The sequence below is a fragment of the Sabethes cyaneus genome, chromosome 1 (assembly GCF_943734655.1).
Source record: "Sabethes cyaneus chromosome 1, idSabCyanKW18_F2, whole genome shotgun sequence".
NCBI classification, from domain to species: Eukaryota; Metazoa; Arthropoda; class Insecta; order Diptera; family Culicidae; genus Sabethes; species Sabethes cyaneus.
The window spans coordinates 145898825-145914063 of NC_071353.1; the positions used below are offsets into that span (position 1 = coordinate 145898825).

The window sequence follows — 15239 nt, forward strand, 5'->3', positions numbered from 1 at the left end:
GTGCCATCATTGTAGTCCCAAGCAATACGCGGTTGATTATAATCACCGCAAATCAGGACAGCCCAGTGCGCACGCAATCTCACTCGGTGTATTGTAGTAAGCCTGCTAAAGCACAAAGCAATATCACTGACTGTATCGAAATGGTACGAAGCAACAGATAGCAGCGCGGCGATAAATAATCGACCAAAACAACGGCAGATAATGTTCAAGTTGCAGAAATTATTTCTTGCCAACTAAATTATCACTTCTATTTCCGATAAAGTTTATCAATAGCAATTAAAACAAACAGTTAACACGGTAAAACAAACAATAATTGCGGAACTATAACTTGCATGCGTACACGCTACAGAACAAAGATATGGTGAAATTGAAAATGAAACTGACCAGGGATGTTATAGCAGCAACCTGCTTTGCATTGCTATCCACTTCTTGAATGCTTGTTGGATCATAATTGGAAAATCAACCAACTGGCCAAATGGCGGCACAATAAGTGTGTTTGATTTTTATTTTTGTTAAAATGCCCGTTCTCGTATTTTCTAAGAAAAACGGAAGCACACGCATCGAACTAGCATCCGCGGTTATAAGATTGGTAGCTCCTATACTATTTATTTTTCTTTTTACAAAGAAACAGCAAATCAAATTTTGCTCACTTTTTTGTGAGTTCGCCTGTGCAGGGTTAGATTAAACCTCCATTTGAAACAAATCTCGCATTGTTTCAAGCCGTTGTTATGCCGTGAAGCGTGCAGCCGAAGCGTTTGCTCGGAGCGAAAAGTTTCCGCGCACACCGTGCACTTGAATGGTCGATCTTTGCACTTGCTCAACCGGTGCTTCACTAGGGTTTCACGGGAGGGAAAGTTCTTGCCGCAGCTACAAAAAAACCGGCGCTCGTTCGTGTGTAACTTTTTGTGCGCTTGAAGGCCTCTTATGCTGCTGTACTGTCCATCGCATATGTCGCACTTGTAGAACGCCTCCAGGCGCGTATGGGACAGTTTGTGCTCCTTTAGAGCACATGCTGTGCCGAATGACGCACCGCAAATGTCACATTTTAACCGTTCTTTTTTTATGTGACTGAACATGTGCCTTTTCAGTTCAAAACGCAGTTGAAATGCTTTGTCGCAAATCGGGCACTTGTGCGAACGTTCCAAGCCATGTCTTTTCATGTGAGTTTCCAGCGCGCTACGATATACAAATTTTTTCCCACAATGTGAGCACTCATGCCGACATTCAACACCGTGTACTGCTCGGTGAATTTTCAAGGTTGCTTTATAGGGAAAACTTTTGTCACAAATTTCACATTTAAATTTTTTCTCTCCACTGTGGACCGCCAACCAATGGGCATTTCGAGTTTCCGCTGACTTGAAGGTTTTACTGCAATTGTTACATTTGTACGGTCGTTCTCCGGTATGTACTCTCATATGGACCGCGAGTCTACTATTTGTCATCCATGCTTTGCCACAAATAGTGCAAACCGGCTTCTCCAATTGCTTGTTTTGGGTTGTAACGCTTTTATCTTGATCACCGTGAGCGTGGTTCCATCCGAAACGCTTCACATCACTGCAATAAAAGAAAAAAGAAAGTTTTTGAGCATGAAATGAGGTTGCTTGTTAGAAACTAGGAAGTGATTTGTTCCAATAACACCCTTTCTAAGGGATTTAGAGCGATTCTCAACTTAATTTGGGATCATTTTTTTATGGTCATCTCCGGATTTCTAAGGGGTTTAGAGCGATTCAGATTTCAATCTGGGATAATTTTTTATGGCAGTTTCCCAAGGGGTCGGACACTCGGCACAGCCGTTTTTATGTTAGGCGACTTGAAACGAGCCGAACTGTGCCGATGCTGTTCCGAAAGTGCCGAATGCAAGATTTGTTAAATTCGTTATAATCTGATAGATCTGGCAACCGTGCGAGATGATTTTAACAACTGGCACTGCTCCTATTTCATATGTAAAATTGAACCGGAGGTGTGCCGCTTGATAAATCTGGAGTGCCGCGGTACAATGTGCTTAGAATGTTTAGAATGATTCTGAGCTTAATTTAGGATATTTTTTATGGTCATTTCCGGACTTTCTAAGCGGTTTAGAGCGATTCTGAGGTTAATTTTGGAACTTTTTTATATAAGGTGAGGATGAAAATATTATTTATTCTGTCCGAGTTAAAATCAGATGAATTTTTGATGTTCTTTTATTTTATTTGATAGATAAAGTTCATCTCATTTCAACCCGGGTTGTTTGAACAAATTTATTATGCGATAAGCATCCACACGAATGTAAAAAAAATCCAACGAAAAATCTGTGAAACATATCGAAGCTCTCTTTCTCACCTGTGCATATCTCATTGGCTCTCAGAACTTGGTTAAAACTAACCCCCAAGTAACCAAGAGTTCGAATAATGGTGGGTAACAAGGGTTAAACAGCTTTATGTATATTAATCTATAACTTGCTAAGCAGCGTCACTTTTAAGTAATTAACCGAACTTTCAAGCTGTCTTGGGTTCGCTGCATAGAACGCTAAGCAGCTTCGAAATAAACTGTCAAAAACTAAGAAAAAACAAATTTAGCAGCACTTCTATGTTCTATTTTTATACTGCTACCTGACTTCTATATTCGTTGCATTTGCCTGCTGTTGGGTTTGAACCCGGGTGTTCCGCGTTGTAAACCTATCCCGATCCACTGCGTCACCTTTGTCGTATAAAAGCGATGTGAATTTTGCCAATGAGTTGTTCTTAAGTAAAAGTTAGTTTTAGAACTTGCAGCAGCTTTATGTAGCGCGAGTTAATTATAGAACATAAAGTTTGGAACCAGGCAATTAACTATAGTAGTGAGATACCGATACCATATGCTACACAACACAACAGAATAATGAAAAGCATTGCATTCTAATTTATATTTGTAATTAGAAATGTGCGAGGATCATTATTATTACATTGTGGCGAGGATTAAATTTATTCAAGTGAAATAAAAATAATCAATCTCAAATAGTTTTAGGTTCTGCTGGTTTCATCACCAGAAATATAAACAAAAAAGCAGCACGCAGAACTTGTTAGCAACTAAAGTTCCTTCAGAACTTCATGTAGCATCCTAATAGCTTTGAAGTATCTATGAAGTACTCACAGCACTTCCTAAAGCATTTAGTTCCACATATACTTGATATACACTACTAATCAGCAAGAAAGTTCCACGGAACTGAATCTGAACTAATTCGCGTTGACGAACGTAAGCTGCTGCCACCTCCAAAAGTTTACTGTAGGGGTGAAGCGGAATAGAAATCTCTGGAAGAGCGCAAGAGACCGAAACATTTTGGCAGATTTTCACCCACACGTACATACGGGAATTTCTATGAGTGTGCAAGAGATCGTTTAATGCCGTCAACGCGAATTATGAACTTTCGAGTTCACGTGTCAAGTAATATTCGAACTTTTGGTTGCTTGGGCCATGCCCCCGAGCAGGGTTATTTTCGAAAAACCTCGTACTGTCAAATTTTAACCAAAAAGTTAAAAATTTCGCGAAATGGTTCACAGCCTAAGGGGTTTAGAGAAATTCTCGGCTTAATTTTTTTTTATTTTTATAGCTATTTCCAGCCTTTCTAAGAGATTTACAGAGATTTTGAGCTTAATTTAGGACCATTTTTTATGGCCATTTCCGCCCTTTCTAAGGGGTAAAGCGATTTCGAAATATATTGCAGTGTACACTCTTGAATGAAATCACGTATAAATAGGTTAAATTGACCAAACTCGTACTTTTAGTCTTTGACCTTGAAGGCGGTTAGGCATTAATATTAATATTTTTTGTAACGATGGTTCTACAATTGATGAAGGGACGATAGGGGAAAGTAATGAAATTTTTTTTGGGAAAGGAGGGGAAAGAGTGGATAGGAAGAGGGGGGGGGGGGTAATAGGTAACTACACTTAACATGTTGTCGTTGTGACTCTTACCTTTTGTTCAATGCTGGAAAGTGCATGGGTCGAACCAAGCTATAATCAGAGCCTTGGCGGGTATTGTAGGTTAAAATCCGCTTCTAATCTCTGATTATAGCCCTGGCGGGTATTGTGGGTTCAAATCGGGTTATAATCTTTGTTTATAGCTTGGATCGACCCATGCACCTTCCAGCATTGGACAAAAGGTAGGAGTCACAACTTGTCAAGCGTAGCTACCTATTAACCCCCCCCCTTCCTTTCCACTCTTTCCCCTCCTTAGCCAGAAAATTTATTCATTAATTTCCCCTACCGTCCCTCTATCAATTGTAGAACCATCGTTTCAAAAAATATTAAGGTTAAATTGAGCTGAAACTTGGATAAAACTACTCAAAATGCCCTTAAAGTGTACAAACTCAGATTCTGAGTAGTTTTTGACGTATAGGACTGCGTCTTACTTTAATAGGGTGGCACGTTGGAGAAACAAAAATGACCGCGACACGACAAAGTGATAGATTTTGAACGCTTAAAGCTCAGCCAATTCTGAATATATTTTTATGGTTTGTATACCATTCGAATCACAAAATATCAGCCTTTTGTATAGTTTTTATTAGAAGATTGTATTTTGTATGTACCTCCTGGAATTTCCACGTAAAGTTGAACAATTTTTCCAAATTCCCTACAGTATTCGTTGAATCGTCGCCATAGTTACTGTATGAAATTGTTATTAATAACATACCATCAATTTAAGTGAGAAGTGAGGGTTATTTGTGCATCTGATTCTACAATGTCTCAATTGCTTCAAGCAAAATATATGCGTAAATAAATACCGCAAGCGAGTCCGTGAGCAGGCATTATTAACTGGACCAGCAAGAGACCAGCGTTGACGGTGGCAGAGCACTGTAAATTCTACCATTTGAGAAGAAAAGGAAATCGTAGTGATTCAATGTATTCTGAAGTGGGCAATACATCGTTAGATGGTGCATCGCACGAAATAGCTGATCCCTCCAACGTTGAAGTATTGCGTAGAGCCCAGCGTATCGTCTAACGTAACAGGTGAGTCCTATAGAAGCCGAAAAGATGTAAAAATGTAGGGTACGGGATCAGTCATCAATTATTTTCGGCTTGTTCATGGATATATCATTCCATGCTTTCAACTTGCCTAAAAAATAATGTAGGTTCAAAATATTAATATGTGAAATACTCGCAACCTGTGCTTTATTATCATTGCTCAAATTTGAAAACGACTTCATTGGAAAGGTCTTGCGGGTCAAATCGAGGCCCGCTGTGTACTCTAAGCATGACGTTCTTCAGCCCGATTGGACACCTGTTGAAAAGCGATCTGCAAATATTAAGCTAAGTAGTAGCATTAAGTGCAAACGTATACAATTTCCTTTAGTAGGTGCGAATGCTCTTACTGTACACAAGAGTCAAGGCGGCACATTTTCTGAAATCGCGTACGAGTATGGCAAGGGACAGGAACAGCAGTTGGTGTACGTGGGAATATCAACAGTTACATCGATTGAAGGATTGTACTTGACGAATAACAGAGGCATATTTAAGTTTTACCATGCCAAGGGAACTGCATCACCGAGAATCCAGGAATTACGGACGGAACTTAGGCGCCTGGAAAACCACAAATTGGTTACTTTAGGTACTGAACTTCTAGAATTTATATCTAACGTAAGCCATTTTGCTGTACTGCTGAGCCTGAATGTACAGTGTCTAAACGCACGCACATTCAGCAGATATTTCAACCGATGCGGTTCTCAGACAGGCAGATATCCTTGCGCTCAACGAAACATGGATGGACAGTAATGAAGTTATTTCCATATCGACATTAGTGCCAGGAGCTTTTCCTTACTAACCGGTAAGGAGATGACACCATGTACCTGATTTTAACGGCTAGTAAGTTTCTGATTAGCCAAATCAATTTTTTTAATAATTGTTACTCTGTATTGTTAATTCAACACTATCTTAACCAGAGACAATGTGATTTCTTCCCTTGAACCCTTTAAACAATCCAGTTGAAATATTCAGACAAGTGACATCAACTCGATAATGTTGCCACTGGAAATCAGATGTAAGAAAAAGAATGTCATTTATGATTATACCATACATTACTTTAATTCACAGTGTCAAACAGAAAACTTAAATTATCAGCATTATCATGATGTCTGATTTCGACCCCACGCTGCTCTAAATAACGGTTTAGCATGTGCCAGATTGCTTATAATTTACACGATGCGAAGTTCTGCAATATGTTATGTAATGTAATGCTTTTGTAATGCTAACACTGCTTTTTCTCTAGAGCACAAAGTAGCCAATCCAATCGTTTCAGTCAATTTTAAACTTTCAAAATGGTTCTTTTCAGAACCATCATAAATGTCAATGAAGAGTATTATCATTTCCATTAGCAATCAATTTTGCCAATGGACAACATTGGCAAGAATAAGGTGAATAGAATGTTCTAAGCGACTTACCCTTGGTTTGTAGGGTAACCAACCTATTTTGGACCCCATCAGCAGCTGTACATAATTTGGACACTTGCATTTGATTTTGCTGTAAGTGTCCAAATTATATACAGCTGCTGAGGGGGTCCAAAATACGTCGGTTACCCTACATTTTGTGTGGGGCATTTTGAGTTATTTTAATCAAGTTTTAGCTAAATCCAACCTATTGACAGGTAAACTCGTTTAAGTGTGTAGTTCCCAGTTAAATCCGTTCAAGAGGTGCAATTTACCCAGTTGCAGGGTGAATATTTTAAGTATGTATGACTTGTTTTGGTACTGTTCTGAGCTCCTGATGGATTAGTTATCACCTTATCACGCTTATCATGGAAAGCATATCCGGCTTTTGACGTAGGACTACGTCTTTCAAGACGGTTGCTGGTATAGGGGGTAATTCCAAAAAATCTTTCTCGAAAAGTGGTCAGGTTTTGAACGCTAATAGCTTAGTGGTTTCCCGAACGATTTTCAATATTCTTATACCAATCGATTGGAAAATCTTCTAATTGGCCCAAATGAAGAAAAGTAAGGATTTTTGATGTTGAACTATCGAAAAATTAAAAATAATGAACCTGTTTTACCAGAATTCTCGCTTCGTGATTGGTTGGAAGATTCTTTACGATGATTAAACCTATACCAATTTGATATCTGTGCTTGGGAAGTAAGCCAAAACAAGTGACAAAGTTTCCTCATTTCGACAAGATTTCTTAACGCCGCGATTAAACCTAGACCATTTCGATGTCCTTGCTTGGGAAGCACGCCAGAAAGAGTGACAAAGCTCCCTCGTGCCAACAGATTTCTTACGAATGCGATTAAACCTAGTCCAATTTGATGTCTGTGTTAGGGAAGTGTGCCACAAAACGAAGGAATCTGTTTCTAGTTATTTATGATAATCGACTCCTCTACTCACGGTGTCAGAGGTGAATCACTAAAACAAAAATGATTGCGACCTCGGAAGGGCAAGTATAACGACCGCCTCACTGGACGGTCACAGTACTGGCGGTGAAACAAGAACCACTGGCTGATGCACAGAGGAGTAACTAGGCCAAAAAGCTGGCCAAAATTATTTTCTTACGTATTAAGTAATATTTCGCTCGAATATGAAATGAAACGTAAAAATAGTTAATTTTGTAACAAACTGGTGCCATTACAAGTCATTTCAATTCACTTAATAGTGCAAATTATGCTTTTCTTCTATTCACTATTCACTATTTAGCCTTCTCCAAAACCTACAAATGCATGAGTAAATCAATGAGTATCTTGTTTGTCTCTGATTCATATAAAAAAAAGACATTGGTTAATACCAAATTGTTGATACTGCAGTAGACTGATTCTTCGACACTAAATCAACTCAGATGTCTTCTCTGTGATATATAACTTCTGTTATGCAATTTATCAATTAACAATCGCGCCACACATACTATTACATACTTTACCGTCACCCGACTAACATTTTTCCTACTATTTTTGTCAGCGAATTTTGTTGAATGGAAATGTAGATTCAAATAGTGACATATTTGGAGAACAGATCTCATAATCCCTAGACATGTAGTATTGCTAGTGTGCCCATTGTATTGAAGGTGAATTATCTTGCACAGAAGATAGTACGCGACTAGATGCGAATGGTCGATATTTCCTTCAAAACAATGTGAAACATACAATTTTCAAAAGGGTCGCAAATGCCAGTCCGGACGTTTCCGGATGAGCTTTAGGTACCGATTTGTTCAGAATACCACAAAGATTCATTCCTTCATAGAATGTATGACCAGATTCTGCAAGATTAGATAACTTTTTTACCGTTGAACAAGCACAAAATTGCAAAAAAATAGTTGTTTGACAAAACTATTTAAAACAAGTCATATTTTCAAAATTTTAAATTTTCTTCCTACAAACCAGTTAGAGTTACTTATGATGAACCTATGTTTTGATAAATATCCTTTGTTAATCTTTTTGTTTACTTCTGATGGAATCCGTTTCCTGATGCTTGATGATTTTTCAAAAAAATGTTTCAAATATTGTCAATGTTTGTACACCTGCCAAAACTTACAGGTATGTTTCCATGTGTTTTGACTAAGAGTACTTTGTGCAGCATCTATTTAAGCATACAAAAATATATATATTATATTAGAAGACCGAAAAAAATGTTTTTCTTATTTTGGCCAGCTTTTTGCCCTAGTTACTCCTCTGTGTGATGATGAAAATGTCGATTCTAATCCAAGATAAATTGGCATTGCAACTATTTTGAACTCACCAACTTAGCCCATCGGTTCTCTTCTGTTCTAGCGATACTGCTCTTTTGGAATCGAATTTTTCGAAGCATCGGCAAAAGCATATTTGCGATATCTGTGGCAAGGGAAACTGCTCCGCAAAGTATCTAACGAAACATAGGAAAGTCCACACCGAGGAACCATCATTCACCTGCGTTGTATGTAGCAAAGCTTTCATCAACAGTGACGCACTCAATTGTCATATGACGCATCATCGTAGAAGCGAACAAAATTTCAAGTGTGAAAAATGTGACAAATATTTTACTCGAACAGACCAATTAAAAAGCCACTGTATCGTTTCACACGGCAAAGATAGTTTGCATAAATGCCCAACTTGTGGGAAAAGTTTTCTATTGCACTGTTTACTCGTGAGTCACAGCACCCAGCGACCGCTTAAATGTGACATCAGCTATTCATCACACAAGACAGTTCGTGCCCTGCACCTTCACGGAAGTAGGTACTCACAAATCCGTTGTGGATCTTCCACACCAGTGCCGAATTTGCGCGAAAGGTTTCGTACTGAAAAGTGGGCTTGAAAATCACATGCACCATCACAGCGATTTGCTGCTGTTTGAGTGCGACATCTGCGGTTCGGTATTCAAAACTCCGAGTAATCTAAGAGTGCACAGGAAAATCCACACTTCTGTGGAACCGTCGCACAAGTGCCTACTTTGCGAAAAAGGTTTCCTCCGTCGGGCAGCACTGGAAAGGCATACGAGCGGCGTTCACAGTGACGAGCGACCGTTTCGGCGCGAGATCTGTGGGTGGACGTACAAGTGCGAGCAGTGGTTCGTTCAAAATAGAAGCCTCGTTTAGCACATGAGCAGACACCTTGCGGAAAGAGCAACAGCACCAGGGTAGGGCAGATTTTCAATGTTTAAATAAAATTTTCTCTGGAAAAAAATCCGACTGATGTATACCAGAATGGGTTTTTTCTGCAATATGTGTTCAACACTATTTTATTCACTAACATCCTTACTTTTTAGTGATAACACGTCCAAAGTTTTCCTCGAACAAAACAGATGTTCCTTGATATGTGATGTATGCTTAACATGGAAATGGTACTGATTGGGGCACCATGGCGATAATTATGTTTGGATGTCAATAGCAGCATGCCCTGCTTTGTTCTTTGCTACATTACTGAATGCTTCAATCGGCTTAAACCTGGAAGCGCTGGTTCCGCCAATACTTTCTACCAAACAGAACTACATGCTTCGGAGTCGGACAAGCATGCACAATTATAAGGCTGGTAGTTTGTATACAATTTATTTAGCAAAGAACCAAATCGAATTTTATTCACCGCTTTTGTGTGCGCGCATGTGCTTGTACAGATTAACCCTCCATTTGAAACAAATCTCGCATTGTTTCAACCCGTTGTTATGTCGCGAAACGTGCATCCGAAGTGTTTGCTCGGAGAGAAAAGTTTCCGCGCACACCGTACACTTGAATGGTCGATCTTTGCACTTGCTCAACCGGTGCTTCTCTAGGTTTTCATAGGAAGGAAAGCTCTTGCTGCAGCTACAAGTAAACCGGCGCTCGTTCGTGTGTAACTTTTTGTGGGCTAGAAGGCCTCTTTTGCTGCTGTACTGTCCATCGCATATGTCGCACTTGTAATACGCCTCCAGGCGCATATGGGACGTTTTGTGCTCCTTTAGATGGAATGCTGTCCTGAATGATGAACCGCAAATGTCACATTTGAACGGTTCTTCTTTGGTGTGACTGAACATGTGGCTTTTCAGGTCAGAGCGCGTTATAAATGCTTTGTCGCAAATCGGGCACTTGTGCGGACGTTCCGCGCCATGCCTTTTCTTGTGATCAAACAGGTATCGAGCCGACTTGAATGATGAACCGCAAACTTCACATGTGAACAGTCGCTCTTCGGCGTGGCAGGACATGTGAGTTTCCAGCGCGCTACGGTAAACAAATCCTCTCCCACAATGTGGGCACTCATGCCGACGTTCCAGACCGTGTATTGTTTGATGAGTTTTCAAAGTTGCTTTATAGGAAAAACTTTTGTCACAAATTTTACATTTAAAACTTTTCTCGCCACTGTGAGCCGCCAACAAATGAGCATTTCGAGCCTCTGCTCTCGTGAATGTTTTACTGCATTTGTCACATTTGTATGGTCGTTCTCCGGTATGTACTCTCATATGGACCGCGAGTTTACTTTTTGTCATCCATGTTTTGCCACAGACAGTGCAAACCGGCTTCTCCAACTGCTTGTTACAGCGCGCGTGGTTCCGTACTGAACTCTTTGCATCACTGCAACAGAAGAAGAAAAAACTGAAAGATTTTGGGCAGGAAATGTGATCACTTGTTAGCAACTAGTAAGTGATTTGTCCGAGTAACACGTATGAACCCGCTAGGGCACCGTTTTCTCTCGGAAAAAGCCAACGTTGAGGGCAGTTTGAATTATGTGGCCTGTTTTCTACATTTCAGCTGTATTTTCTTTACCATTTTGAGAATAACATCTCGACACATGTCAATGACGACACCTCGGAACGGGGATAAACTGCAGCCGCCAGCTTCGGAGTTTCCTCAACATTGTTTCCCTTCTCTGCTATTTGACTTTGTTTACGGCGAAACCAATAATTTATGGTTGTCGGTGTCGCTAAGAAGTAAGAAGAGTAAATCTGCTCTTTACAATTCTGACGAGATTTTATTCTCGTGAATGTCTATATTAGAAAAGACGACCATAAATATTTTACAGCATTTCGTTTGTACGTTCGTTCGTGTCTTGAATTTGGAAATTTCATAAATTCATGAAATTGAATTCTCTATTCCACTGCTTCGAATAAAGTAAAAGTGAAAACTTACCTTGAATTAGCAATTGCAGTTTCTCCGTTAGCTGCTGCAGGCACCGATGCCAAGTTTTCTGTATTATCACTTCCATCAGCAATCTCTATCGCAGGTTCTTGTTTCACAACACTGACGGCCTCTACCGAGATCGATGTTTCATCGGAGCACCGGAGGTCGTAAGTAGTGACCATCCATTTATCCTCTGTATCCACTAGAGTATCCTCGGTGATGTTAACCTCCTGCACTTTTGTTCCAGTACACTCTTCCAGCTTGACTGATGGGTCGAGTTCTTCCGTTTCAGCATTCATCACTATATCAAAATGCAGTATATTCGAATTTTGCGCGGTTTCACTTTCTTTCATATTGATCAATAAATTGATGAAGAAAAGCTACGATGGAAACAACCTTCGGAACTTTTCGAATCGCTTAACTTTAGTAAACAATGTGCTGTCATACCGACCGGTCACCGCAAATAACACGCCAAACTAGAAATATTTATCAGCAGGTTAAATTGACACAATTTTATCAACTTACTCTCAAAATAACCCGCACATAACTAATGGAAAATTTCCATATGAAAAGCCTTATGATTAAATACCTAAATTAAAGCTAAAAGGCTGTGTTTAACTGCTTTCTAATTAATTTCAGTAGTCTTAAAATGAATAAATCTTTAAGTAGGCATCAGAACCAAAAGTACCAAAACCAAAAAGTGGGACATGTACAATGTATGTGGTTTAACAACCACACCACCCCGCTGGAATTTACAGACGGCAGATAATCTATCCAGCTTTTTACGAGCCATAATGGCGGACGTGTTCGTAATATTTGAAAAGCATTTTTGACATTTCCCCAATACATCGCACGTTTTCTTTCCGCGCGTTCACGGTAAAACTAAAGGAATGTACGGAAAGAAAACGTGCGATGTATTGGGGAAATGTCAAAAATGCTGTTCAAATATTACGAACACGTCCGCCATTATGGCTCGTAAAAAGCTGAATAGAGCATTCCAGTTATGTGTGTGTTGGTGCTTGCAAATGAGGCAAACAACAACAGTAAACAAAAGAGAAGCATTCTTTTGTCACCAAGGTACAGAATGAATTTCGTCTACCGCTGGCTTAAATACTTTCAAATTTTCAAAATATGTGCTTGAATTTGAAACAGGATGACAAATTTGACCAAAATAAGTGCTGTGCAGTGTGACGAACGAAGCAGCACAACTATTAATCGCTAATTTTCGATTTTTTCCTCCAGCATCAGCTGTTCCCCAACATGAGGCAAACGACATGTAAATCCAGCTTTTTACGAACCATAATGGCCGACGAGTACGTAATATTTGAACAGCTTTTTTGACGTTTCCCTAATACATCGCACGTTTTCTTTCCGGGCGTTCACGGTAAAACTAAAGGAATGTACGGAAAGAAAACTTGCGATGTATTGGGGAAATGTCAAAAATGCTGTTCAAATATTTCGAACACGTCCGCCATTATGGCTCGTAAAAAGCTGGATACACTCGTATTTCGTGTTCGCTAGTGTGGGTACCTGAGCTGTCAGAAAGCTCTATAGACGCGCAAAGAGAAAAATTACCAGTTCGGCAATACTTTTTTTGTTTATTTTTTTCAATCAGTTTTGGTAACCAGACAGAATTGAATCAATCTTCCTATAATCAGCAGTAAGTTGCGTAAATCGTGGGTATGTACCATGGAACTTCGCGAATTACGACGCATATTTTGCAAATTGAACAAGCCAATTGAATTTTTTTAAAGCATTATATGATATATTGAGGGTAACTAGTCCATATGTTGTTAGTAAATCAATAGTTTAAGTTTTAACATTTCAGGTAGATTACAAAACTTAGTCTTCCCTGCTTATACGAAACGCAAGTTCTTTTACTTTGCTCATTTGGAGCCACGCTCTTTGCGCGTTTGTACTTTATCTACCGTCTGTACTCGAATTCAGTTTACTCTTAAATATTCACTTATAGAATAGATTATATATTGCGCTCTTCGCACTCAATTGGACTGCACAGTTATAAAGTGCAACCTTCAAAACTGTGATGAAAAATTTGCTACTGATAATATCGCTATAGTAAGCTGAGAGAGAGTCGCGAAGACGGTTTTCTTGCAGCTGTACCTGGATTAATCCAGATTATTTTCTCTAATGCCAACGTATATGACAAAACAAAACAGCAACATTGCGGTTGTTACTCTTCCTCTTTCTCACTCACAGCATTCTCATTGTCGCACTTTTTGTGCCAGTCTCACTTTTAGACTACGGTGTCCAGTAAGGTGCAAAATGCGGGATATTTATTGTCAATTGCAAGCAAAATTTTACCATCCAAAGTGCGATATCGCTCATAAAAGTGTTATTTTGCATTAAATCGTTTCGGTATGTTCGGCGCACTTATTGCTTGGAAGATAACGGAAAAGTGCGCCGAAGATACCGAAACGATTTAATGCAAAATAGCACTTTTATGAGCGATATCGCACTTTGGATGGTACAATTTTCCTTGCAATTGACAATAATAAGAAAACTTAAACAGTAATTTTATTGGGCTTTTACTTGATCGATGGATTCCGAGGGCAGTTCAGTTACTTTTTCAAACGTTCCCAAGGTAAAAAAAATGATTAAATTGGCAACACAGATCGTAATGTTTTATTGCTATAACTGGCAACACAGGCTCATTGCGTTTCTGTCGCAACCTTAATCGTGACTTCGTGCTAATCTGAGAGAGAGTCGCGGAGACGGTCTTCTTTTTCTTATGCTTTGGCTGTTCTTCTTCTTCCTATTACGTTTGCTTTCATTTTCGGGCAAATAAATGAAACTTGTGCGTGAACATCTCATTGGACGTGCAAGTGTGCATTTTATAATAACATATTTTGGTGTTAATTGTCACACGGGCATTTCAGTTTTTGCAAAAATGTTAATTTACAATTGAGACAAACAAGACTAATTCAATTCCGAATGTGTTTTTCACAAAAACACCGGCAGAAAACTTATGAGAATTAACAATACTTTTCCATTTTGGGACAACGATAACGACTGGCTGCATTTGACAGATCGTACTGGCTGCATTTGACGTTAGAATTTTTCCTCTTCGCGAATCTCTCTCAGGTGCTAATCATACAAAAACATTTAAAAAAATTGCTTTCGAATTCGAACGTTATAGCTTTGGCGTATACGATTAAACTGTATAAATAATTTTGGGATAATGAAGGATAAACTCAAGGATAAACTACCCTTTATTCACTATGAAATTTCGGCAAACCGGCGTTGAAAATGCAAATTCATTTTATGCTGAATTTCGTCCCATTTCTTCTGATAGAACGGTTATTGCTAGGTTTATTTACTTGGCTCGATTGGTTCCAATAATGAAACAGCGATGATGACAGAATTTGGCATTTTATCTGTCAAAAGCTAAAAAAGACTATTTTTACGACCATGAAGCAGCGGGGTGCTATCCGTATCTTAACGAACGGTGTTTGACAGTCCACTTAACGAAGGGCGCTATTTCAAAAAATGCAAGAAATAGCGCCCGTCTGACAGGTAGATTTGCTGCCAACCTTTGTCGAGATGTGCTGAGATGTTGGCAACAAAAACATGGCACCCATCGCAAGCCCCTGCCATGAAGTATTCCACCACGCACACATATAAAGATTTTTTGACATTAGCTGAGGCCCTCGCTGAGGCTGTTTGCAGTAGGAATAATATCAAAAACATCAAATATCAAACTCCCGGATCCTCTCCTCCACTCTTCGCTC

At 39.3% G+C, this 15239-nt stretch overlaps 1 protein-coding gene across 1 annotated transcript; it reads right to left on the reverse strand.

The window, feature by feature from the left end:
* Positions 1–635: 635 nt before the first annotated feature.
* On the reverse strand, positions 636–11865 carry LOC128746361 (zinc finger protein 235-like). The gene is made up of 2 exons (XM_053843415.1): positions 11500–11865; positions 636–1554 (listed from the first exon to the last, which is right to left on the reverse strand). Exons 1-2 carry the CDS (start codon positions 11841–11843, stop codon positions 636–638), a joined length of 1263 nt encoding a protein of 420 aa, XP_053699390.1. The 5' UTR covers positions 11844–11865.
* Positions 11866–15239: the final 3374 nt, after the last annotated feature.

Coding starts and splice junctions, on each gene's coding strand:
- LOC128746361 (XM_053843415.1), bottom strand. CDS start 11,843: ATGAAAGAAAGTGAAACCGCGCAAAATTCGAATATACTGCATTTTGAT. Junction 1,555..11,499: donor ACTGCAATTGCTAATTCAAG/GTAAGTTTTCAC, acceptor CTTTTATTGCAG/TGATGTGAAGCGTTTCGGAT.